General features: G+C 40.6%; 5 protein-coding genes and 1 non-coding gene across 8 annotated transcripts; all 6 read right to left on the minus strand.

The window, feature by feature from the left end:
* Positions 1–1,182: 1,182 nt before the first annotated feature.
* On the minus strand, positions 1,183–4,480 carry LOC116211444 (26S proteasome regulatory subunit 6A homolog). Its single transcript, XM_031545840.1, has 9 exons — positions 4,231–4,480; positions 3,926–4,042; positions 3,533–3,640; positions 3,076–3,267; positions 2,784–2,975; positions 2,410–2,528; positions 2,118–2,205; positions 1,671–1,931; positions 1,183–1,574 (listed from the first exon to the last, which is right to left on the minus strand). The coding sequence occupies exons 1-9, from the start codon at positions 4,345–4,347 to the stop codon at positions 1,497–1,499; spliced, it is 1,272 nt and encodes a 423-aa protein (XP_031401700.1). The 5' UTR covers positions 4,348–4,480; the 3' UTR covers positions 1,183–1,496.
* Positions 4,481–4,907: 427 nt separating this feature from the next.
* LOC116211436 (heparan-alpha-glucosaminide N-acetyltransferase) lies at positions 4,908–8,873 on the minus strand. The gene is made up of 13 exons (XM_031545829.1): positions 8,526–8,873; positions 8,223–8,360; positions 8,021–8,102; positions 7,721–7,797; positions 7,342–7,457; positions 7,105–7,222; positions 6,583–6,699; positions 6,389–6,480; positions 6,207–6,273; positions 6,042–6,123; positions 5,851–5,942; positions 5,460–5,603; positions 4,908–5,290 (listed from the first exon to the last, which is right to left on the minus strand). Exons 1-13 carry the CDS (start codon positions 8,658–8,660, stop codon positions 5,144–5,146), a joined length of 1,407 nt encoding a protein of 468 aa, XP_031401689.1. The 5' UTR covers positions 8,661–8,873; the 3' UTR covers positions 4,908–5,143.
* A 2,281-nt stretch (positions 8,874–11,154) lies between these two features.
* On the minus strand, positions 11,155–14,507 carry LOC116215385. 2 transcript variants are annotated; one of them, XM_031551090.1, is made up of 4 exons: positions 14,328–14,507; positions 12,922–13,024; positions 12,447–12,764; positions 11,155–11,904 (listed from the first exon to the last, which is right to left on the minus strand). In XM_031551090.1, the coding sequence occupies exons 3-4, from the start codon at positions 12,762–12,764 to the stop codon at positions 11,359–11,361; spliced, it is 864 nt and encodes a 287-aa protein (XP_031406950.1). In that variant the 5' UTR covers positions 12,922–13,024; positions 14,328–14,507; the 3' UTR covers positions 11,155–11,358. The 2 variants fall into 2 exon arrangements, with proteins under 2 accessions (XP_031406950.1, XP_031406941.1); XM_031551081.1 differs by having other exon boundaries at positions 12,922–13,125; positions 14,328–14,506.
* Positions 13,839–13,952, minus strand: LOC116193346. The gene has a single exon (XR_004154258.1). It is a non-coding gene; the product is annotated as a small nucleolar RNA snoR127 (small nucleolar RNA).
* Positions 14,508–15,013: 506 nt separating the features above from the next.
* On the minus strand, positions 15,014–19,120 carry LOC116215377 (F-actin-capping protein subunit alpha). The gene is made up of 10 exons (XM_031551069.1): positions 18,880–19,120; positions 18,605–18,720; positions 17,948–18,037; positions 17,629–17,693; positions 16,980–17,141; positions 16,708–16,786; positions 16,522–16,599; positions 15,881–15,955; positions 15,766–15,801; positions 15,014–15,486 (listed from the first exon to the last, which is right to left on the minus strand). The coding sequence occupies exons 1-10, from the start codon at positions 18,995–18,997 to the stop codon at positions 15,379–15,381; spliced, it is 927 nt and encodes a 308-aa protein (XP_031406929.1). The 5' UTR covers positions 18,998–19,120; the 3' UTR covers positions 15,014–15,378.
* Positions 19,121–20,636: 1,516 nt separating this feature from the next.
* LOC116192841 (ATP-dependent Clp protease proteolytic subunit-related protein 3, chloroplastic) lies at positions 20,637–24,291 on the minus strand. 2 transcript variants are annotated; one of them, XM_031521512.1, is made up of 10 exons: positions 23,944–24,291; positions 23,542–23,643; positions 23,313–23,435; positions 22,968–23,027; positions 22,686–22,782; positions 22,530–22,603; positions 22,108–22,161; positions 21,873–21,956; positions 21,656–21,777; positions 20,637–21,031 (listed from the first exon to the last, which is right to left on the minus strand). In XM_031521512.1, exons 1-9 carry the CDS (start codon positions 24,214–24,216, stop codon positions 21,682–21,684), a joined length of 963 nt encoding a protein of 320 aa, XP_031377372.1. In that variant the 5' UTR covers positions 24,217–24,291; the 3' UTR covers positions 20,637–21,031; positions 21,656–21,681. The 2 variants fall into 2 exon arrangements, with proteins under 2 accessions (XP_031377372.1, XP_031377371.1); XM_031521511.1 differs by having other exon boundaries at positions 21,652–21,777.
* Between the last annotated feature and the right edge of the window lie 1,285 nt (positions 24,292–25,576).

Below are 25,576 nucleotides of genomic sequence, written 5' to 3' on the forward strand. Positions count from 1 at the left end.
ACTAGGAGTGTGCACGGATACCGGATATACCTGGAACCGATTGGAAATTACCTGTTATGGTAGGTCGGGGTAACTCTAATTGAAAATGAGGTAGGTTCGGATAGTAATTTAAGGAACCGGTGAAAATAGATTTCGATTCTAACATACAGGGTATCCACATAACTTGTACACGAGACTTATATTTTTTCTAAAACAATTATTGCATATTTACATAATTTTTTGCGTGCGATATAATAACCACAGAACCTGAAGGAGAGCTCATTTGTTTTGTTTACTAAGAAGAACTACATCATTTTTTTTTGCTTAATAACTATATAATCTTTTAGGTTGCGTTTGGTTTAGGAGTTGAATTTTGATTTTAATTGGTTGATTTTAATTTTAATTGGATTGTAATGATTGTGGTATTGAATTATGAGAAAAAGTGTGAAAAAGTAATGAATAATTATGAGAATTTAATATTAAAAATTGAATTGAGTATAATTGAGTTATATGTGAATTTATGTATGGGGCCCGCCTTTTTTACTTTGAAAAATTAATTTTTGTTGTGCAGTAAATAGAGTTAAATTAAAGTTAAAATCTTAAAATCAGATCCTGAAAACAAACGAAATATTAGCTATTTATTTGCTTTATCTATTATATAATCCGCTTTAGTTCTATAGTTCTATGTTCTATAGATTATTGTGATCCGACTAATCTCTGTCTGCCGACATTTATTCATTTTGCGTAATTGTAAATTAGATCTTTTCGCTTTTAGTTATTTATTTCATTTATTGTACTTGAAAAAAAAAATTACAGATTCCAACATGATACCCGAAATATATAATATAATTCAGGTCCAAGGTAAGTGCCAATTTCATGTTCCAACATAATATGATTCAATTTTAAAATCTTGAAACGTATCCCCTACAGGACATGGTCTGGATATCGTAAAAAAAACAGGATACCCAGATCCGCACACCCCTAGGTAGAACTGCTGCTGTTATGTAGCACAATAAGCCTTCTATTGCATCCTAAATTACTGTCATGGTCCATTCACAGACTGAATGTGATCCATCGGTTTCCATGTAGCATATGGTGCCAAAGTTACTCACCAGATGGTTGTCACCAAACCGCAAGTGCTAGTACGAAGAGAGAATAACACAACACAGATGGAAAGATGCACAGGGGTAATAAAAGCAAATGTGACCATAACAAACGAGCTATAAACAACGGCGAGGATTAATTAAACTTATAAACAAATGGCGAATATGAACCAGATGCCAGTGCAGAGACGATGGCAAGATTCATTCACATACATTGCAAAGATGACCGCCAGTGATAATTGACCACAAATTTGAATCCATACAACGGTGATGCTGATTATCATGGACAGAATCAAAAGGTTTTTCTTGAAAAACTTGGCTCGAGGTCATTCATACATAAGGGCTGAGAGCAGATAGGAAACTGACACTCCGGCAGATGAACCCTATATTACAGGGTTCACTTTGCCCTAGAGATTAGGCATAGTAGTTCAAGCTTGCCTTCTTCTTTGCCTGGACCTGGATGATCCCTTCATTGAAGTCCTCATGGTTTACCTAACAAAGAGTAGTGACAACGTGACCCTTATTAAAAATGAAACCATATCCAAGTCATCAGGATTTTTTTTAATTAATTAAGGGCAGGATTTTTACCTCTGTGGCATCTCTCCGAAGAGCTAGCATTCCAGCTTCCACACAGACCGCTTTCAGCTGAGCCCCGTTGAAGTCATCTGTTGATCGTGCAAGCTCCTCAAAGTTCACGTCAGGGTGGACATTCATCTTCCTGGAATGGATCTGAAGAATGCGGGCCCTCGCTTCTTCAGTTGGGTGAGGAAACTCAATCTTACGATCCAACCGACCTGAACGCATTAGAGCAGGGTCTAGGATGTCCGCTCGGTTAGTTGCAGCTATCACCTGAAATTTACAAAAGTTACAATGCAAGTCTCACAAATCAGTTGACTTCCATGATTCGAGTTACCTTTTACCATGCCAATCAAAGTTCACAGTGCAATAAGGCATTAAGTTAAATTTCTTAGTGCTGAGATCTTTTAAGACAAAAGGCAACGGAATCCATAGACAATAAAGAAAGCAAAAACAAACCTTGATCCGATCATCGCTACTAAAGCCATCAAGCTGATTAAGCAACTCTAACATAGTCCGCTGTACCTCCCTATCTCCACTCACTTCACTGCAGTCAAATAACAAAGGAGTGTAAAACCATTAAAATTTCATCGAAAAATCTCATTTAATCTGCTGAAGCTAAGCTTGCAGTATCCCTTTTCTAATTAATAAATAAATAAGAGTCATGACAATAAAATAAAAATCCAGGTCTGCTGCAGAGAGAACAGAGGGGAAAGAATAGTGGTACACGATAGACAGATATCAATCATACCTATCAAACCGCTTCGTACCAATGGCATCAATCTCATCGATAAAAATGATGCAAGGAGATTTTTCTTTTGCCAGCTGGAAGGCATCCCGAACTAGTTTTGCTCCATCTCCAATGAACATCTACAAATGAACCAAGTTCAATGACATATAACACGGGCTAAGGGCTTTTAAATTCCTTTCATATATTTTGTAAAAGAGCTTCTATCTGATGAGAATAGACACATATTGAATAGAATAGTTTTCAAAAGGTGCTTCTTCAGCATAAAAAACTTGTCTCCTGGAAATCTGAGTATTCAATGTCAAAATTGAAAATAACGTAATAAATAAAGCTTTGATATCATGAAAAATAGACATAGCAACATCAACCTATCATACCTGGACAAGCTGAGGACCTGCTAGCTTTAAGAAGGTTGCATTTGTCTGAGCAGCACAAGCACGGGCCATCAAAGTCTTCCCAGTTCCAGGAGGTCCATACAAGAGTACTCCTTTAGGAGGGCGAACTCCTAACTTCTGAAACCGTTCCTTGTGGGTCATCGGCAAAACAATAGCTTCTACAAGTTCTTGAATCTGTTTCAGGATCAAACATTCTTAAATAATAATTTGAATCATTGAATGGAAGACAGACCACAAAACCACTCCGCAATGCTTGCCTAGAGTGAAAACTTGCCTGCTTTTCCAGGCCTCCAATATCGTTGTAATCTTCTGTTGGTTTTTCATCAACCTCCATAGCTTTCACTCGCGAATCATATTCAGAGGGCAGTGTATCTAAGATCAGGTAACTATCCTTGTTCACACCAACCAAATCACCAGGCTTTAAGTTATCAGGGTCAACAAGCCCCACAACTGGCAGAAAAATGGTCTGAAACAAGAGAGTCTCAGGTGAGAGTTCTTTCCTTGGGGAAACATAGCAAGAACCGAACAAGTAAACGGACAATAATATTAAACCATAAACCAAACTCCTCCTGAATAGATCAGATGAATGAGCTCAATTATTAAATATAAAATATCTAGAATCTTCTGCCAAGATATAAGGGGGCAACGTTCGTGCTTACTAGTACACAGCACTCTCAACAAATGACTCTCACATTCAGATTATTTGACTTGTTATGTAAAAGATGACTGACCTGACGTGTTGATGTCTTCAGGACAACACATTTCCCCTTCCTTTGGGAATCAAGATCAATATTAGCACCATCTTCTTCAGCTTCATCCTCAGGATTCATCTCCAGGATCTAAAACAGTATGAAACTGTACTTAGGGCACCGAAAGCTTAGAAATTCAAATAACCAAACGATAAGAACACAACGAAGAAACATGACATTCAGCCACATTTTGCCTCCAATCATATGATTGGATGAATCTCTAGGATCTACAATAGCAGGCATTCTTTGAAGACAACGAACTAAAGTTTCTGAACATATGGAGCTGTTGAAGTTCAATAATCTGAATTGCCAAGTGCCCAGTATAACCAAGTTAATGAAAAAGGACCAGAACAAAGAAATCGAAAAGATTGCTACCTCAACAATATTTCCGACCAAGTAAGGCAACTGCTTGTTGAGCTTAATCTTTTCCTGGTTCTCCTTTATCTTCTCCTTGTAAGAATCGAGCTCGAGATTGGTTCTCTGCAACTCCTCCTGCACCCACACAAGAATAAAATGTTAAAACTATAATAACAAATGGACATGATTTGCACGAATTGACAAGTCAGTGCGGGAAATACAACTGATTCTACATAGAACGCACAGAAGAAGCAGAAATCACTGGAGAAGAAGCAATATAACAGAAAAATCAGATAATTCCGAGGAAAAGGATAGAGGAAGACCTTGAGGATGCGAATCTCGTTGTCGAGAAGACGAGTGGCCCTGACGATGTCGTCAGTAGTCATCGCAGCCAATTGATCATCCTCAAAGTTCGCATCTTCAACCATGGGAGTCGCCATCGCGATCTTCTGCCGGAATGAAGCGGGTCTAGCTGAGCTTCTCTTGGCTTGCTCTCTAGGGTTTCTGTTTCACGGAGAAAGATGCAGAGAAGATTTGACGTAAGAACAAGAAAGTGGGGGGGGGGGGGGGGGAGAGAGAGAGAGAGAGGAGCTTTCGAGCTCATAGGCTGAACTTGCAGGAGAAGAAAGACGAGACCGATGGGCCAGATGCTGTGGGCCTTGACGTACTTAATGGGCCGAACAATGTCAGATTAGACGCAAGTAAATGGACCGCATGCGGGCCATGAAATTCTCTGCCAGCCCTCCTTCTATGCTTTTACTGCGGGAAAGTCCTCTTTGTTTGAAATTCTTCACAACCTGACCCCAACTTTGGATTTTTTCATCCTTTTCGGTGTTACCCTTAGAATCTCAGCAGACTTTTTGACTTACGGTAGCATGTAAAAAGGGAGACATTGCAAGTGTGGATCGACTCATGGTCCCGTCATCTAATCTGATCTCCATTAATGTGCTAACCTATGAGATGGAGAATTGGTTGCTTGCCGATTCCGAAGTGGAGAGGGTTACCAAAGCTTATATCCGATACACGCATAAATATCTCTATATGATGACCCAATTTAATTACAATTACATGTGAACTTGCCTACGAAGCTCAGAAATTTACTCGGTTCTAATAATAACAGTAGAAATATACACTGAATTTATGCTTAGCAGAAGATGAAGTGACTGTCGAGTGGTGATTCGAACAGCAGCTACTGCCACTAGAGCACGGAGTGTGTGAAAGGGATGTTTCGAGAAATCAGAGCTTCCAATGTATGCCGAACCGATGCAGAACGCCTGCTACAATGGCCCAGAAGAGGATTTCCGCAAAGATGACATAAAGTAGAATCCCCACTCTTCTCGAACGCCACACTCCGATGAACACATGCTTCTGAATCCAGTGAACCTGCACATCGTCAGTGCTGATTGATAAGGATGCTTTTGCCCGAAATAAAACAGAAGATGTCAAAATCATGAAAGACTCCAGTCCCATCGAGGTGTAAGAATAAGTGTGAACTGCAATGTAGAATTGTTCTTTGCTCATGCAGCATAACGAAGAAGGTATAGGTGCAAACCAGTGTGTTGTGGGGATCTTTGTAATACCACCCATTTATGAATCCTGCAAAGATGCCTTCTGCTGCCATTACATAGACAAGCATAGCATTCATGCCGATCCACTTGAGTGGAAGGAAAGGGATCTTTAAGTTCCAAATATCCACCTGCCACAACAGATAAAAGAGCTTCATCCTATCAAGCTTCGACAAAAGTAACACTCATACAATGAAGTCTCTCCACACAGCACGTAATACTACCACTCAGCTGCCGTGGACCACGATGAAGAACAAACAAGAAGATGGAAAGTGAAACGTTCTACAGCGGAATATGATCATAGATCTCGTGCACGTATATACCAATACAGATAATAGAAATGGAACTGCTTCTAAGATCAAACCAAAGCACACATACCAGAACATAGAATGCTGAGAACAATAAAGCTGCAGCCCCCGCTGTTACACAAACATAGCTGAATGTGTACAGCTGCTTATTTAAAGGGATGGCTGCATTGAGAGAAACATGTCATTTTCATAAGCAAAAAGAAGACATGAAGAGAGAGAAACTAAAGTAGATAGAATATCTAATGCTCTAAAGACACTCACCGTGAGTGAAACACAAAATTATTCCCAGAATTAGCAGAGAGAGCCCCATGAGAACCCACTGCATCAATCTAGCTGTATGATTCTAAAAATGGTAGTCCAACGAAAAAGTGAGAAAAGCAAGTTACATAATTGACAGGTAACGTAACTTTAAGCAATACACCATACCTTAAAATGTACAAGCACATGACCAGAATGCAGACCGATGATAGTGGAGAGAATAGCAGATATTGAGCTGCACAAAGCAACATAACTCGTTGAAGTCAAGGGTAGATAATCAAAAGTAACACTCGTGTGGTATCAAAGCCTTAATTTGTACTGTGAATGTTGAGTTATTGTGCATAACAGACCTCAGAATTCCTTCAGGTTCGAAAGGGGCAAAGCACCATTTGGGTGCATCATCCCTGAATGGTCCCTCGTATGGGGAATTCAAAGTGCAATCCTGCAAGACTTTTAGAGACAATGAAACAATTATAACCACCACCAATGTATTGGTCTGCAGATAAGTAGGAAATCGAAAGAGGAAGGTCTACTATCTGAACACCTTCGATCTCTTCCATGCTGGATGTTGATACATATGGTTAATTCCCAGAACTGTCCGGTCCACGTATCCTGCTGCATTACATGGAGGATCCAGTTTTCCTCTAGTACCACAAGCAACCTAAGAGGTAACCATAGTCCGGAATGAGATCTATCTTATGCTTTTCTTTTGCAGCAGTCAAATTAATTTACCGGGGGGGGGGGGGGGGGGGGGGGGGGGGGGGGGGGGGGGGGGGTTGGGAACTAAAGATTACAGAAGAATGTCCAACTTCTACGAGGCCTCTGTAGAATCTTTATTGCGTGCACTCTCCTTTTCGCCCTTTCATTATAATTAAATTTGCATAAAGGATGTTTGTCATGTCTACCCCATAGAAAGACCAAATTAATTCACAAGGCTGTAATTGAAGGGAAAGCATAGCTACTCTTGTCGATGAAACATGCAATACCTGAATGTGCATGAAAGATTATTATTTTAAGAAGACAGCAATGATCATCAAAGTTGGATGTGCTAGCGCCTTATTCTTACCTTGTATATCTTCCCATAATTGACGCTTTCTGTATCAGTAACTGCAAATTCCCAGTCAGGTACATATGATCCGTAAAGGACGGCAGAGTAAACAATAATAACACATGCAGCAAACATCCTGTCATTTGAAATCAAAAGGGCAACGTTAACAAACTGAGCATATGTTCCATGCATTACTAATGATACGAGCGTGGCATATTTCATTTAAAGACATTAAATTTAAACTCAAGATCCTACCAGTGACACCAGTACATCTTGAAGACAGAGAACCAGTTCCGTGATACATCCCTTGCTTGTCCATCTTTCGTTAAAATTTCTATCAGCGCCACCACCAGATAAGCAAGAGCAATTCTCTGGAACATAGTAAAGTGGATAAGTGACTGAATAATCAAGAAGTAGACTGTGCACACGTATCAATCTTCTGCAGCAGATTCTCTAAGCTTGAGATGAATTGTTTTGTGTGATAGCCTGAAGAATCTGTACTCGGGTATGTCGATTGTTACGAGAGTCCGCACTTGGGTGAGTGGTTGTATACTTTGATTGATATTAACAGAATTACAGCTTGTCCAAAAAAAAAAAAACAAAAATTCTCCTGCACAAATCGCACTACATTTACCTGCAGAATGCCACACCACCTTATCATTCTCATGTCAACACCATATGTCAGTTTGTCAGGAGCATGCGAGTATCCCCCTGTAGAAAAACATGACTAGGTCTGTTTCATTCTGCCACTACGAACTAAGCACCAAGTCCCGCTATTTTCCCGAGACTGAAGTGGTAAATTCCATGCTGATTTAAACATTCTAAGGAGAATAAAATGCTACATGATGCAGTTTTCAGATCCTAAAGTACAGAAATCATATCATATCGCCGATTCCGTGCAAGAGAAGAAAGAACAAAGCAAAGACATCCGCACCTTGTAGCAACACACCCCAAAACAGGAGCTTAATAGTTCGGAATATCACCTTCCAAATGGCTCTAGGCTTATCCGGTATCCTCTACACCAAGAAAAGCAAATATATAATCTTTATCAAGTGAGACGTCTCCTTCTTCCTCGCTACTGAACCTGCTACGATTCTCCGAGTTCGTATATGCCCAAGACTAGAACAACACCTTACCTTGAATGCAAGTGGAATGGCCATTCCTACTATGAACAAAAAGAAAGGCATCACGAAATCAGCAAGATTGCAACCATTCCATGGCGCGTGCCCAATCATCGGCCGTTCTCCTCCAGCATCGTCCACCAAAATCATCAACTACAGAAAGCAAAAAACGAAGATATTATGACATGAGTACTCTAAATCTTCATCGACCAAGTCGAGCTTTCCATATTTGTAAGAACTAATAATACTAATATGTCGGAAGAGAGAGCTCAGCTCTGTCTTTCGCGTTGGAACAGAAAGAGCAATGAGAGTGAGTACCGCGACAGTGAGGCCTCTGAAGATGTCAAGCGATGCCACGCGCCGGCTCTCGCGGAGCTTCTCGCCGGGGAGGTCGGGATCGGGGACGATGAGACGGAGCTGATGAGAGGCATCGGCCTTGTTAATCTCCGTCATCGCTGAGCGCTTCGAAGAGCTCCGTCTCTCCTCCGGAGCACAGCAGCAAGCTACCAAGATCACTCGAAGAAGAAGATGAAGATGAAGATGAATGAAGAAGACAGCTCAGTTGTAGTCAACAGCGAGCATGGGCTGGCTCGTTTGTCCTCTTTCCGCCATTTCCTCTCTCTCTCTCTCTCTCTCTCTCTCTACTGTTCCGTCTGACGATTGACGACGAGGAAGGATGGCCAAGGAAGAAACTCACATCGCCTTCGATAGCATACACGTGTGATGGGGTGTCGATTATCATTTTCTTTTTCTTTTATATTTTTACTTATTTAAAATCAATTATAATTGTTAAAAAAATCCCTTATAATTAATCAATGAGTTGGTTCATTTTTAAGTGGACCGATTTAGCTTGAACTGAATTAATTGAGTCTTTGGATATAGCTCTCAACCTAGGCATGAATGGAATTTGTGTTGGTTTTGATGCTTCTTTATTTAATGAATGGATATAGGTAGGGGTCCCAGACCTGCTATTAAAGTCTTTTGTTATTCTTTTGTTTTTCCCTATGTCCGTTGATAACAAAAACGGGTACATAGTAACATGTTCAAGAGAAGATTACAAGAATAGAAAAATATAATAGATTACCGAGATTACTATAAGGAAAAAAATAATGTGACAAAGCACAAACAGTAAACACAAATACAGTTGAATAAATCATTCCAGTTATTGTATGTCTATTTTCGACCTTTTAGAAATAAACTGTATATGGCCCCAGCGAATGCCAGGTAGCGGAGCCAATTGCAAACTATATAAAACTACTATTATGCAAAAACAAAGGAGCAAAGTTGAGAGGGATCTTGAACCAGTACTTGGCGCAAAACCCTTCACGAGTCAAAACTCTAGATCTAATCAATTGAACCAATTCCTAAACAAATTCAATCCTAACTCGTCAAACCAAGCAACCACACTTCTTTGATCGGTTCAAACCAGCGATTATCAATCAAGACAATCAAATCAAATTAGTCAGGACACATGATCGGTTCAAACCTGCGACTCAGAAAGGGGAGCTGAGACTTGCAGAAATTCGACAAATAGTTAAGCCACAAAAGGTCGATTTTGCAAGCGAATGTTCAATTTATCAGAGACAAGAGTTATAACCTTTTGACGCGGAGGGCAGGGATACAATCACGAGGGAGGCCGAGGAGCCAAAGACGAGAAGACGCCATATGAGGCGAGGACGAAGACCAAATAGTAAGGTCGGTGTTGAGGAGCTAGTTGGGGCGGGGTAGTCGGGTCGGGTCTGCTCAAGCCTATTGAGTTTGTACATTCAGGCAGTACGGTTTGTTCCACCACCAATCGAGAAAAGCGACATTCTGGCAGTTAGAACTACCTACGTTCCAGAGCTCCGTTAAGGAGCAAGCCGCCGCCGCTCTCCACCACAGGTCGCGGGTTAAGGAGAAACACGAGTTACCAGAGGAGATAGGAAACTACCACTGCAACTTCCGAGATGTCATCTTCACCGCTACAGACACAGCAAAAGAATCTATGGCAGAGAGGCCCAGAAACATAGCCGCTAGGAGGAACATTGGATTTGTGGTGGACAAGGAGGAATGTCGAGAAGAGCAGCTCGGCACGAAAAAGGCAGAGATTGACCATGCATAGAAGATCCAAGCCAATGACTAGATTGGTGGGCACCGATGACACCCGACAGCTCCATAACTTTCATTAATGTTCGGAGAAGGAAATGAGGGAGAGGAAGAAGAAAAGGGAGAAGAAATCACCAGGATCGAAGACAACCGGAGGTAGAGAATGACCATGGCTTCCCAATCCCCGATGGCGTGGCGCCTCGCGTGCCTGGCCGGAGCCAGACGCGCTAGTAAATAGGGCTATTAAAGGTTTTTTTTTGCTTTCAGAGGAGAGAGAATGAAGGGATTCGAAAGAGAGAACGAGATGCTGGGAAGTTTTGCTTTGTTTGATTTTAGAGTTTATTTTTAACACAGATCCACATAACTCCATTAACCTTTAATTTAACAACACAATTATTATTTTTTTAACTATTCAATTTAATTTTTAATATTAAATTCTTAAAATTATTCATTACTTTTTTCATAATTCAACAACACAATCATTACTTCCTCTCAACTATTTATTATTTTTTCTTTTAATTCAATAACACAACCATTGCAATTAAATTAAATATATATGCATATATAATAGAGTTGAGTTTAATCCTGCTTGACATTAAAGTCTTTAATTGATGATTGACGGCTGCATGATACATAATTGTATGTCTTCCGAGAGGCTAACTGTGATGCTGAAAAGGATGGGGGACAATCTTAGCTCTTTCTAGGAATACTATCTGATCGAGCAATTACCGGCGGAGGGTCACTCTTTCACCTCCAATCAATATACTTATAGTTAACTCGTAAAAGTTTCATGAGTTATCGCTTATAAGCATTTTAATTAGATGATGTTGATGATGAGTAATAACTCACTACAGAATCTGAGTACCTAGCAACCTTCACTAGCCATTCACAAAGACCCTAACATTCCTTCCTCATTATAAATGCAGACGAGAACATACTAATCCAAACAAAAGCAAAACACAATTTTCATATGTATATATGTAAGACAACTACAATACCATCTACCAGATGCATTTTGACTAACCTAACTATGTAACAAACCAAAAACTAACCAAACATGTACGTACTAGATCAGACCCTCCAACCAACCCTTCCTCCTTGTGACTGGCATCATCATGAACATCTTCCTCCAGTCTCGGTCCGTGAACTTCTCCAGGCAGGCGTTGTAGGAAGCGGTCGAGATGTCCTCCAACGAGTTCAGGACCTCCATACAAAACTCGATGGAGTACGGGTCGTTCTTCTCAGGAGTCGTGGTCGTGACCCTCTCTGACGTGCCCTTCCCACTCCCGCACTTGAGCCTAGGCACCTCACTCTTTGTGACGGAGGCCTCCACTGTACTCTCCGTCGCGTTTCTCTTCCTGGACCGTTCCTCAACAACGAAATCACACGACCGTTTCCCTCTGGGGTCCGTGAAGCTATCACTGTCACCTTCTCCCTGGCTATCTCGTTCACTGTCACTGATTCTTGTGGCAAGAAATTCTTCCTCCAACTGCCGGTGAGTGGAAGAAGAATATTGGGCAAATGCAGTTGGAGAAGTTTTGCCAAAGATTTGGCCGAGAAGCTCGTAATGGTCACAACCCCTCTTGCGGAAGGCCTTGTATGATTTCCCTTTCTACATTAAAAGAATAAAACAAAAGCAATATATAAGAGCAAATTCTATTAAAATCACCCTGTTAGCTTCTTTCAGGAGATTAAAAAGGGCAGATTGAGGCGTAGGGGCTTGATCAGAAGCTAGATACCTGTGGGCAATCTGGACCTCAGAAAAACCAGATACACAACCCACAGAACGAGCCAGTTTTGGCATACAATAAATCATTTCCGGACTTTCCTTATATCTATTGATTAATATTCTCAATATTTCTGATATGACTTCCGTAACCCAATCAATGGATTTAGCACCAGACTGAACCAATGAAATCCACAAACATATACCTCACATTTTTTCATGTTCAGTCGAGTCCTGCAGATTATAGTAGAGATATGTCACATGTTTGGTGCATCAACCCGTAACTTGGCCTTGCAATGAGGCCTTGTGCGTCTCGAACTCATGGGCTTATAGAGGCCTAGGCTGGGGATGAAACAGCTAGCTCCTCAGCAGCAAAAACAAAAGTCCAATTCCGATATTCTAGTACTAATGAAATTACTTCTCCTTACCAGGAAAAACTTCATCCACACATCTTCTGGAGCGAGAACTTTGTTTGAGGCACGATCCCATACAACATGATTGTGTGCAATCAATTCCGAGAATTCACGGTACTTCTTTCGTAGCCTGTTGAACTTCCCTCGCAGTTTCTCCACGCCATACCTCTCTCCCGCTGCTGCATAGAGCTCACCGTCCATTTCACTCCAGATTGCTCTCTTAAAGGAAATATTTCCCATTTGTTTAATTTTTTCGAGCAGGATCTGAATGAATGCCAGTTCATTCTCCAAGGGCCAGTCCTTCGTATCTTCTCTATACTTCTGTCCAGACATCTAACATAGCAACAACACAAAAGTATTCACCCCCCAAAAAAAAAAACACAAAAGTAAAACAACCAAGGTTTCACTTTTGACACATAAAATGGAACATTATATAATTCCTAGAATCATAAATAAAAGAAAGCTCGAGATAAAAGAGGGTTGGGTTTACCTCTTCAGAAACTCCAACGTAACGATGCACTAACTTTTACAGCAAGACAATCTTTTCCCAAACCATTTTCCTCCCGAACTTCATCAAAAGCTTGAAGAACAGGCTGGAGATCATGGAAGCAACTTCAGTGCAAAAGCCTCTTTAGAACCACAGAGAGAATACCAAACCTCCACCGATCGAAAACAAAAGTAACACCAGCTATGCCTGCACATGCATGGAAAGACTAAGGGTAACCAATTCATTTTAAGTACATTAAGTTTCCATGCTGTAATCGCAGCTCAATCAATTCATTAAGCTTCTCATGCAGATGCGTAGGGAAGTAAAGGCTGCAATCATGGTGGTCCATTGCAGTAAAAAAAGTAATGCCTCGATATCCCACGTATTTATCACAAAGCAAATAAATGAGGATGAGAAGCTAGAGAAATAGTTGGAAATACACTGACTAATCACGTGATGCACACTCGGGGATATATAATCACTATGACATAGCCGCAAGAAAGAGCATGCTCTGAAGTCACAAAAGATTCTTAAGCTAAATTACTCCAAATTTCAAGAAGTACAAGCACCCACAAATTGGAACTGAGCCGGAGTCACTTGAAGGAACTATAAATGAGGGAATTGCCCTATGAAAAGATTATTGCTTACGATCATTAAAAGGAAAGACAAATGGAATTCCAAAGCACACGCATTTACAAGAAAAAAACAGAATGATGTACAGAAAATGGCAGAGTCTAATGACATTATGAGCTATGCTGAAAATTTCAGCTCGTGCACGATTTGCTATGCTGAAAATTTACATCTCTCGACGAGGATGGCTTCTGCAATTTGGCTTGGTGAGATAAAGTATTCATGTAGGCATGAAGGCCGGCCAGACTAGCAAAGACTGAGGTGAAAATGAGTTCAAGGGGACAAATCTCTCTGGTCAGAAAGCAACCAATCTCGATGATATCAACAGAGAAAAACACTTCGACAGAAGGCAGTGCCTTCTGGAGCACATCAATGTCTGATTTGGCTAAATTGCATCATCCCAGAGAGGGAAAGAGAGAGAGCTGAAACCCATGACTATATGCAATTTGATTTCGCTTCTTCCTAACCGTACAGCAACTCACAGCCGAACAGCTTTGTTCGACGAACGAGTAGGACGCAAGCAGAACACGAAGAGTATAACTCCTCGAGAAGACAAAACCTGGGGGGGAGGTTTCAGCTAAACCCGCATTTGCAGTCGCATCAGAGAAGAAGAAAATCAAAGACACGGAATGGAAGGAGAGGAATCGAAAGCTCCGAGACGACAAATTTACGATCAATTGCAAAGGGTTCGATGCTCTCTGATGGAGAAGCGACAGGGGACGGAAGGAATCTGCTAGACAATTGTGAACGGAGAGGGAAGGAAAGAGCTTGTACAGTACCTGTAACCCTCCGATCCGCTGATGATTATCCCTCGGCTCTGTGATGATCTCTTGGATTGAAGCTCTGGCACCACTGTCGGAATCACGTCCCCGTCGGAACTGTAAAAGGGAGGGAAACGGGAGGGAGCAGAAGGACCGGGACTGGTAGGAGGGATTTCTACCCGGCGCCGGCCGGGAAAGGGGTGCTTTGACTATGGGCCGGGCCGAAAATTAGTGGTAACAGAATATCAGTCCATCTAATTGGGCTAAAGCGCCCCCAATTTATTAGATATTTATTATTTCTATTTCAATATACTAGTCCCATTGGCCTCCCTTGTAATTGAAAAAAAAAAAAATCTCATTGTCCATATAAACATGCTGTAAAAATATACGCAAAGATAAATTCAACCATACAGGCTATGCATGTTGTCCGATAAGGACTATTTTCTTGCATTGTTTAAATGACGACTCGAACTCGTATATTTAAAAAAAAAATGTTGTCATTCAAAAACTGGACCAATTATTGAGTTCTCTTGGCGCCCAAAGTTCCATTAACAAAGAGTTATTAAATAGGCTGCCTAAGTTTATCATCTTTCTTTTTATGTATTAATTAATTTATATATGTCTTGTTTTGAAGAAAGGTTAACGCGTAATTTCTCTTTTGTTGTCCTTTCTTAGATAAGAAAATTATAGGCTGCAAGAGCAAAGGTCTAACCCGATGAGATCTTTCAATCAGTTAGAAACAGCAGAACAAACATGACCAACTTCTCAATTGCCGGACACCATGAACGAATTCTTTTAGGTGCAGAAGGCTAACAATCTTCTCAATACTTTCCACTAACCCGATACCAAGCAAAACCATCAGCAGATCTCTATATACAGACCGCTTGTCGAAAAGAATCGAAGATAGATCAATAGTACAAGCCGCCAAAACTGAACAACTCTTCGTGAAGGTAAGAACAATCTGCATGGACGATGACCTACTGACTGAGTGAAAACCATGAGACCGCAGAAAACTCCTCGTAGAGAAAAAAACTTGTGAATTCGGTCCTGAGGTCTCTCCAGGAAAAATTCATTTCTCGATACCAAGCTCCTTCGTAATATCTCTTGTCAAGCTAAACTGCAAGGTGTTGTGCCAGGGGAAGAGGGTGCGAGTCACTGGAAGCTTTCTCCGGAGGTCCTGCATTTGACACATGAATTGAGGAACTCAGGGACAGGAGAGAACAATGATAGTAAACAAGGCCAGACAGGCAGACATTCACAAGCCTTCGGATCGAAATTAGTGCATGCCCAAAGACTAGATAATATTGGCAAACTCAAGATTTAATGAGTATTTAAACATAACAAGTTCATGTCAGTTGATAACGTGACTGACTGGAGGCCCAAACCTATATCCTTATTCTAAAAGTGGCTCCTTCTGTAAATATTCCTGAAAAAATTTCTGACAGAAAATGAGTACCTTGAAGGTGGTATCGGGCAAATTGGTATAGCATGCCTGTCAAAACAAAAGAATGCAACTCAGAAATATTCAGAGACTTAAAACAGTTAGCGGGGTAAAGAGAACTGCTAATTACCTCAAGAGAAGTCAAATACTCTGTTTCATGATGACGAATTATGTTAGCTATTGATAGTGCAGAATCATCCGGAGCCTGGAAGGATGATATGTTTGCAGTTAAGTTCACAGCCCAAAGCAACTATTTCATGAAAATGTAACAAAAGACTACCAAATACGTAGAGAGGTTTTACTTTTCTCAAGCTAAGATATTGAATTCAGAGAGAGAGAGAGAGAGAGAGATTAATGCTACACACTGTCCATCTATTTGCATGCAATAGACACTCAAAAGCTCTCTGCCAACTTCTTTTATTTCCATTCAACTTTTGGCAAGTTACTGGTTTTTCCCATGGTGTCATACTTAGGTACTTCGCTAATGTCTCTTCTTCCTTCTAGTGAAACTATATATATTTCCAGAATTTTATTTACAAAATTCTTCAGTGGTCTTATTTTATTTTTTTAAAAAAATTATGTTTTCAGAGTTGCATGTTCAATGGGGATATAGGGCAACTAATGCAGCGACAGTATTTGTCCATGATTAAATTGCTATGAAGATGTTTTCCATGGAAGAAAAGAGGGAAAAAAAACGAAAGGGTAATGATATTGCAAAAATTGCACAGCTCCAGGCTAAAGACTAAAGAATGTGCCATGATGGCTGATAACCTGAAAGATTGTTGAATCCTTGCATTCATGTTTTGCATCTAGTTGGACATTTCCTTCTTCAAAATAATGAGCACCGACCTGATAGAAGTGCAACAATACAAAATAGAGCACATTATTAAACATTAACCCGATGCTGCCGTAAGATATCTAACAAACAATTTCATCATTCAGCCAACAAGAAAATACCTGCAATTTGCCTTGTAGTTCAAGAATTTGGATATCATCCCTGAACTCAATGTTCCACACGGAGCGCCAACTTCCATTGCTGCAATGAATGCCCACAATTTGAAGATAATTTCAAACAAACAATTATGTATAGCTCTTTTTTTTACCTAGTATTTATATCTAAATGTTGTGAAAAATTTTATGGCAAAATGCAACATTTCCAGCAAGATCATATTCTCTACTCATAGTGGAATAACAATGCATAGCATACAAAAACTACTGATTTCACCCACCAGAAATTCTGTGGGCTATTTCTAGCAGCTGAAATCACTACAACAAGCTCAAAATCCGCTCCTGGTCCTTCCACATCCTTTCCCTTACTACAATAAACTGAACAGACACCTTTCGGATAAGCTTCGCCAACATATTTAAGTATCTCTGCATCAAGAGCACACCTGACAAAATAATGAGAGAATATCAATGCATTTAGATTGTTCTTGAGAAAATAAATTAAAATGGAATTAAAAGCATTTAGCTGCCCCAATTGAGAATAACGTGCTAATGAAGACCTCTGAAAACTCCCTCCAATGTGTTTAACGACCTATGAAGCTCTTAGATGGATGTTTTGATGTTTTTATTGTAGTTCCTTTTTTTTTTTGGAGGAATTGGGAGTCGGAATGGTGAATATGGACTTGCACCTAGTAAAGGGCAGTCATTTAGCAATTACAATAATGGAAGCGTGTAAAGGATTCGATCATATGGCCATGTACTAAATCACCGACACCTAGTACCCCTTTTACAGGTAACAAGTTAACAAATAAGATGGAACACCGACTAAGAAATTAATTTGAGGAGACAAGTATAAGAATTGAGTCTGAAGGGCCCCTAATTGCAGTATATTTTCAGATCTTTTTAATATTAGAACAACAATCAGTAACATACCTAAATTCCTCAATATATGGAGATGGCAGCTCTTCATCTGTTGCAGGTCTCACGTCTGTACAAACCTGAAGCCATGTCATGATATAAATATATTATTTCTGTTAGTTATACAAACTCCAAAATCACGAAAAAGTACCAGTGTGTGAACCTTTATGACCCCATGAAGCACAAAACTCAGTTAACTTGGACGGACAACTATCTTACTGTCAACTGTATATTTTGTATTTGACTACTGAATTTCAGTTCAAGAAAATGCTCCGTGAACATAGCTGTGTCGAGACCTTTCCCGAACAGTTGTATATGCACTATAGAAACTTACTTGCTTGACATGGTCAACAATTGCAACTTGGGCAGTTCTCGGATCAAGAAACTCATTCTCCGCAAGCTCTCCAAATGATGTAATCAGCACCTGAGAAATTATAGAAGCAATGTGCGATGGAGTCTGTAAGTTACTGAATACAGCCTCACATTTTCACAAACTTTCTTTGTTGAGTGGTGGGGTCCAATGAAATCAACACCGTGCATTGAAAAGATAGCAAAGCTTTTCGTAAGATTCATATTCTTTCTTGATTAGTACAGAGATTCCAGCTTATTCAATTGAAGATTCGCTTACGAACCACAACAAATATCGGTATCGCTACGAAAGCCAATTTCCCAGGTCAACAACAATCTTCTACCATCCGTAGCCAATGAAGCTCTGCTGCATGCTTAATAAATATTGTCTAAGCCCCCCGAATTCATTGCAGTAATTCCAAATACCATGACTAACCCAGCCAATAAAGTTTACATAGAGTTAATAAGCAGAAGAGGAAAGATAAACCATTGCATGCCAATCAGTCAAGCTCAGATTGTAAGAATCCATTGAGAGAAGCAAACAGTGCACTGGAATCTGTTCACTATTGAGCTTCGAGGACAGGTTAAACAAAGCTAAGGAGTTCAATCAAGCTCAAGCAAGCAAAGCGATGCTGAGACGTACATCTCCAGTTCGCCCGGGCATCTCGAGGCAAATCATGTGAGATTTGTTGTAGAAAGGGAAGGCCTCCGCTGCCGCCTCATTGTACACTCGATCGTCGTCCAAAACCGACCGCACATCTGCAAAATCCACTCAAATGCAACCGCATTCAGCTCGATCCCTCCAGAAAAACAAATAAACAGCAGAACCGTAAGCCTTTCACCACCTCACACAGAGAGAGAGAGAGAGAGAGAGAGAGAGGGAGAGAGGGAGAGGGAGAGGGAGAAAGCTCAAGGTACCTTTGGCGACGTATTGGATTTCGCCAGGGGGGGAATTGAGGAGGAACCACTTGGCGATCTCCTTCTTCTGCTTGTCGCTGAGCTGCTCCACCTCCGGAGCTTCCTCATCGTCCGCCATGCCCCGGCGCTCGACCGAACGAAGCGGCGCGTGTGGGCCTGCCAACCGATCGGGCGAGTGCGCTCAGAGAGAGAATGCCATTGCCATGGATTTCCGGGGGGGGGGGGGGGGGAAGCAGAATCTGCAGAGAAGCCTTCGATATTCGGTTCGTCGGGTTGTGTGAGTTTGTTAGCGAGGGACAGAAAAAAAGAATGATTTCGATGTGTGGCCTTTGGCACAGTTACTTGTTTTTTAATCAAAGGCTGATCCGCGGGATCAGAGCTCGGCTCGTGCAATCGTGGCCGTTGATTTTGAGGACCATGCCATGTACCATCTCCGCGCAATCATGGGCTTTTGCTCGCGACAGGTTGCTATTATTGGAAAATTTTAGGATAATTTGAATTTGAGCAAATCTCGATTATTGAAAAAAGTAAAATTTTTTGGGGGGAAAAAATAACAAAGGGACAGACCAAGGGAGTTTATAGTTATAATTTAATTAAATTGAATTAAACATGGAAAACAGGTCAGGGAATTATTTGTTTATATATATGATATAATATATATATATATAAACAATATGAAACTAAATAACAAATAGATCAATTGTTATTTTGTCAAGCTCCCATCAGGCACCATGGACACAGAGAACAGGCAAGTCTGTGAACCTTTTAGGACCCTTAGATCACATGTGGAGCCCATAATTGATCACGCTGAGAACGATTTATCAACGAAACGACTGCGCTAATAACGATTCATGAAGGTTTCAGTTCATTAAGCAAAGAAGGTCCCTTTTCGAGCAATAAATTTAAGTTGAGAACAATATCTCGTTGAGCAAAAAGGCTTCACTTTTCGAGTAATAGATTTTAAGCCATCAAAATATGACAACTAGATGAAAAGATTGATTGATCACGTTTGCCACATTTCAACAACAGCTACCTCATTTGGACAATTTATGATGCCACCTGTTAATCGTCTATTGAGACACATTTTAAAAACCGGTACGGTTAGCATTTTATAGTCATACAAAAGATAGAAGTTTACAAGAGATAACGACGTACTAATCTTTAGAATATCACACAATTCCCATCGACCTTACTGAAAAATAAACATTTAGCTCCCACTGTCAAAATAAAAAGTCGCAAGCATGGCACATTACTTTCAAGAGGCAAAATAATCTACGAGAAAAAAGAAGGAACACTTCAACATATGCTGTAGGTGAGTTATCTCTACGGGCCTTGTCAGCGACCATCACCCCCAAAATGAATAGCCGATCACATGGTGGCCAACGGTGAAGTCACCATTGCCAAAGACAACAAAAATTTAAAGAAAGATTTGGGGTTTCTTCGTCCTACTCTCTCGAGGATGATGGCCTCGCCGGCGGCTACCATCATCTGAGATGAGGTTGCAGTGCCAGTGACCTTATCCCGACCGTGGTAGCTGCCAGTAATCCACATTTATACATCGACACATGCTAATTGCATGTTCACGGTGGCTGGAGCTCTCTGTATGTGATTTTCGTAAGGAATACCTCTAAGAAAGCCGTCAGCAGTCTTTTGTCCAAGAACATCCTGTGACTTTTTTGAATCTATCCTGAAACAGGAAGCCGGGGCTTTTAATCCACACGCAATGTTCTTCAGATCAACCCCGGATAGAAACACAGTTATAACATGGAGAAATCCATATTGCTAATTCAGACAATGTCAAAAGAACATTATCTCATTGTTATCAGAGCAGTAGTAAAAAGAATGGACCTGATTCAAGCCAGTATATCGGGAGAACTAATAATAAAATTACATTCATGTGCAACTAAACTTGTAACATGGGGAGACAGACTCGACATATTTTTAGATGATGCAAAGACTAGGAATGGATAAATAGTATTCGGTTTAAGCATTTGTTATCCTTCTTCATATAACTTCCCGTCTCCGTGTTGTGCGTAAGAAGGCTGTCTCGTCTAGCCGCCTGTGCAATAGCACCACCACCTCATAAAATTCCATTGGTCTTTATTTTTTCCAACAGTTTATGCATCGATAGTCCCCACGCCTTATCAAATTCCTGCACCAAAAGTTGCATCACCGTTTTAGGATCAAAGTTTCCAGTTTTCCCACTATTGACATTGCAGAATGCAGTTCAACAAATAAGAGGAACTTTCATAAGCTATTGTTGAGCATCTGCAGATAAAACTGCCAAGGAGGATGATGAAACCACCAACTGGGAATTTTGTTGTAGAAAACGGTTCCACTTTTTATTTTCTCGGTATTTCAGGAAAAAAAAAAGATAGATGTTCATTTGACCTTCTCATGAAACACACATCTGAAGTGCAACCAGACACTCATGAGCCATCATTTTTGTTTTCAAAGAAAAGGAAAATGGAATAATATTCTGGGCTATTTTTCATAACAGTTTACTCTTTCCAAAAGCAAATATATACGGTCCACAAGGCCACCAATGTCGTGGCAGCATAGATAGAGAAAAATTGAGTTCTTCTCCAAACAATAGTCTCACCCAAAAAAATGCTTTGCAGTCACCTAAATAAATTATTAAAAAAAAAAAACACTTCTTGTGAAATATACAACCAATGAAGAAGAGAAAGCAATCGTGATTTTAAGGCAATTCTACTCAAGCAATCGTGAGTTATTCCTCATTATTATGAAGGCGGATAAGAGATAACTTACATACAAGTACATGCCTCAACTATGGTAAGGTTAAATCCCATCTACAACTTTGATGCCAGCATTCCGGTCCCAATCCTCGGGAGATGCTGCATCCGACATAATTTTCTCCTGACCACGCCAAAGAATCTGGTACCAGAAAACCCACCTTAGATTGTCTAACTCCAAGTGTACCATCATAAATACATTAACTCCATGAATCCAATAAACACACAAGCTCTCACCTTATCAATGACACCAAACTCTTTCGCTTTCGTGGAATCCATATAAAATGGTCTTTTCATGACTGTGGCCACCGACTCTTCTGACTGATGATCAAAACACAATCAGTGTCCAATTATCCAATCCGTTTGTCAGTAGTTTTGCTTGTATGAGCATAAACAAAAGATAAAATAAATAATTAAAAAAACAAGAGAGGAAGTTGTGGCCAGAGAAAAAAAAAAGGAGAGAGAAACATACATTGCCAGTGTGTTTGGCTATGAGTTTTACTAGGGTGTCCCTGTTTGTAATGACCTGCAGAGGAAATGCTATACATGTTAACCGTTCCAACAACCACCCTCGTCAATTCACACCTACAAAAGAAAAGAAAAGAAAAGAAAAAAGAATGCCCATCTTGCAGGAGGCAGGAAAATAGACCCAGAGAAAAGGGATATCATGGACCGAGGACAATTTTCCCATCACATATATTCAACTGAATGCAGGGCCTAGACAGGCGTCTTATATACAACTGACTCCACAATTCAGTAGCTCGATGGCAAACAATGACATGGAAATTGGTATTCAGCTAATTACATGGAAATTTAATGCTAGAGTAAATATGACCTTACTCTACCAGTTATGCCAGGAAACATAAGGCCCAAAAAAAAAAAAAAACTTTTTACCTCTTTTGCACGGATTAGAACGTCACTTGCAGGCATCAACCCAGATGAAGGTACTCGAGGTTGCTGTATCATGGCTGAAAAATAAATAAGTTTAATAAAGTTTACACATTATAAGAAGTGTGTAATGGTCAGCAGCCAATAACCCATAAAACGTACCTTTGGCATGAGGCATCATAAACCTTTTGTCTTTAGTTCCAGAAGCAAGTAATAGACAAGCATGCCCTATGGCAGCGCCCACAGCAACTGTATGTATCTATAACCATTAACAAGATGGAGTAAGAGGGTCCATCTTTAAAATAGCAGAAAAGTGCTTCCCAAGAAATTGATGAGATTCTTCATTAAAATCACAGAAGAGCGCTTCATGGGAATATAACCTATAAAAATTCCTCTATCTCATGTTATCACAGCAGATCGAAGAAAATTAAGAAAGCGACTTACCTCATTTTTCAGCTGCATCAGCGCATCATAAATGGCAAAACCCTCTGTCTCCATCCCAACCTGAATAGAGGTTTCAAAATTCATGAATAAGATGATAAAGTATAAGGATCAAGAATCGTTGGAAAAGTATTATCAAAATAGATAAAAGCTAAGTAATGTAAGTTAGCTTATTGGGTTAATTGCCTCTACATTATTGCACATCCACACAAGAGGCCTTTGATGCCACGTGCTTAAATCCTTGTGAGTTAAGTTCCATAGAAAATGTCTGGGCATAATATACACGATGAGCCTTAGCTTGGGTCCAAGTTACATCTTGATCCAGTTGTTTGGGACACAAGAACTCACCGTTTCACCGTCATCCCGAGTTGTTCCAGTAGAATTTATATATATATATATGGGTTCTTTGGGGTCCATCCATTGCAGATACATCAGTTCCGCGATTACGAGCTCTGTGACTGCAGGAACCAACTGAGACACACCAAAAGATTAACTGAGCCTGAAGCTTTAAATAACTTAAACCATAAACGCCATGTACGCACCCAGAAAACCTTGACAATCAACCCAACAAACTTACCGGCATCCCAATATATACAATTCTTCCATGAAGAAGCAGCGAGGGCAAGTCCGGTGGAGGCCGCCTCGGTCTGTGCTCATTGTACGAAACTGACCTTTCCACCTAATTCGACCAAAACACGTTCTCATTATCAAATTACAGAATATACAATAATGCCTCTTAAACATATCGATAATAGCTTTAGTCGAAGAATAGGGTTCGAGCCCAATCTTAATCATATGATTTCGTAAAAATTAGACCTTTTTATTGTAAGTGATAACTTCTTCGTTGACAGAGTCTGACTGCACCGAACACTACAAATTGGAAACTAAAGATTCGGGATAACTTCATCCATATCCATTGAAGCTCTCAGCGATTCATTAAGAAGCTCAGCATACACGAAGCATGGGGGAGCATGCTTACTTGAGCAGGAGTAGCCATGAGCTTCGGAGAATCGAACAGGTCCAGGTACGGCGGCGTATCCGAGCTCACGGGGCGGTTAAGCAACGTTTCCGGTGAGGTCGCCGCGACCGATGCTAACTTGGACAGGAAGGGGTCCTTAGGGTTTATCGGAGGAATCGGAATCTTCGCGGAGTTCTTAGAGTTGACGGCGCAGCAGAGAGTTCTTCTCCTGGTGGAAGGTGAAGATGAAGACGGAGCTAGAGAGCTCATCGTCACTTGCAGAGCGGTGGCCATGGCTTCTCTCCGGTGAGCTTCTGAGCTTCGGAAATGAGGAAGGAGACGCTTCCAGGCGCAGGAGACGACGCAGAGAAGCGATGTAGATTCTCGAACAGGTAAGAATCGGGCCGTCATGGGCCTCCTTGGGCCTCAAGGACAGAGCGTGTTTGTTAGGCCCTGATTGGGCCCGTATATGGCCCATTTGCTTATTCTATTCTCAATGAGAATGTAAGTCCCAATTTTTTAACTTGCACCAAACGGACCTCTAGGAGCCATGAACTTGAACTTTGAAGGCTCAGAGGCGAGAGTACTATGGGATATGTATTGCCCGAAGCTCGGATGGATCGGGCTGGACCTCGGGACCAACGCGAAAAATGGTACGATTGGTCGGATAAGACACTCGATGTTATCCTTTCACGCTGAACCGGGGCAATATATAACGTGTGAGATTGATGACCATGTTGTATTGGGAGTAAAGGACAGTTGCTCACCAAATGAGAGTAGGTATACAAGGGTGCATAAATCGTGCCTTTTTGTGATAAGCACACATTTCGAACGCAATGTCTTATCGAGCAATATCTCGGGTTTCATGATTGACACTAAAGTTTGTTCGTATGAACATGACAATGTTAATAATCACCAGCACGTGGTATGTTTATACATGATGTGAATGTGGAAGAGAGATGAGGGGAATTAACGGTTAGTAAAATTTGTTAACATGTCAATGTGTACGTATGTCAAGGGTTTGACACCACTCAATATGGCATTGACATGGCACATTTAAAAACTCGGTGTAGACACGATGAATTCATGTCTTGCTAATGACAAATATTACAAGCTCTATTCTCCTTCATTTTTGATGTTCAATGTGCCATTTGTGTAACTCGGCATTCATCGGCGAAGCAAAACCACAAACACGACATAAAATTCTATGATGCACTCACTTTTTTTTATACAATGACTTTTTGATCCGTTAAATTGCAATTGTTATGCATAAATAAATCATTTATTAATCGATCTAACGGTGAAAAAACCGATAGCATTATAGACTTTCCTCTACCTTCCTCTCTAGCTTTCTCTCCCACAGAACTAACGACCGCGGTTAAGTGGAAGGCTACGCGTCGATGTGTTGATTTATGCGGGGCCCCCGTGAAAGATTATGCCGGGGAGCAAAAGAAGCCCACCATCAATTATTATGCCCTTCATTAGGGGTGAGATCGATTTATTTTTTTTATTTTTTATTTTTTATAAATGAATGAGGGGAGAGATCGAGTTTAGAATTAGATGGACCGACCCAATCAATCGGTTCAGCTTAACGACCCAACCAAAAACCATTGCCAAAATTCGTCCGACAATGTGGAAAAAAAAAATTCAAATA

Source organism: Punica granatum, chromosome 1, assembly GCF_007655135.1.
Source record: "Punica granatum isolate Tunisia-2019 chromosome 1, ASM765513v2, whole genome shotgun sequence".
Classification (NCBI taxonomy): domain Eukaryota; kingdom Viridiplantae; phylum Streptophyta; class Magnoliopsida; order Myrtales; family Lythraceae; genus Punica; species Punica granatum.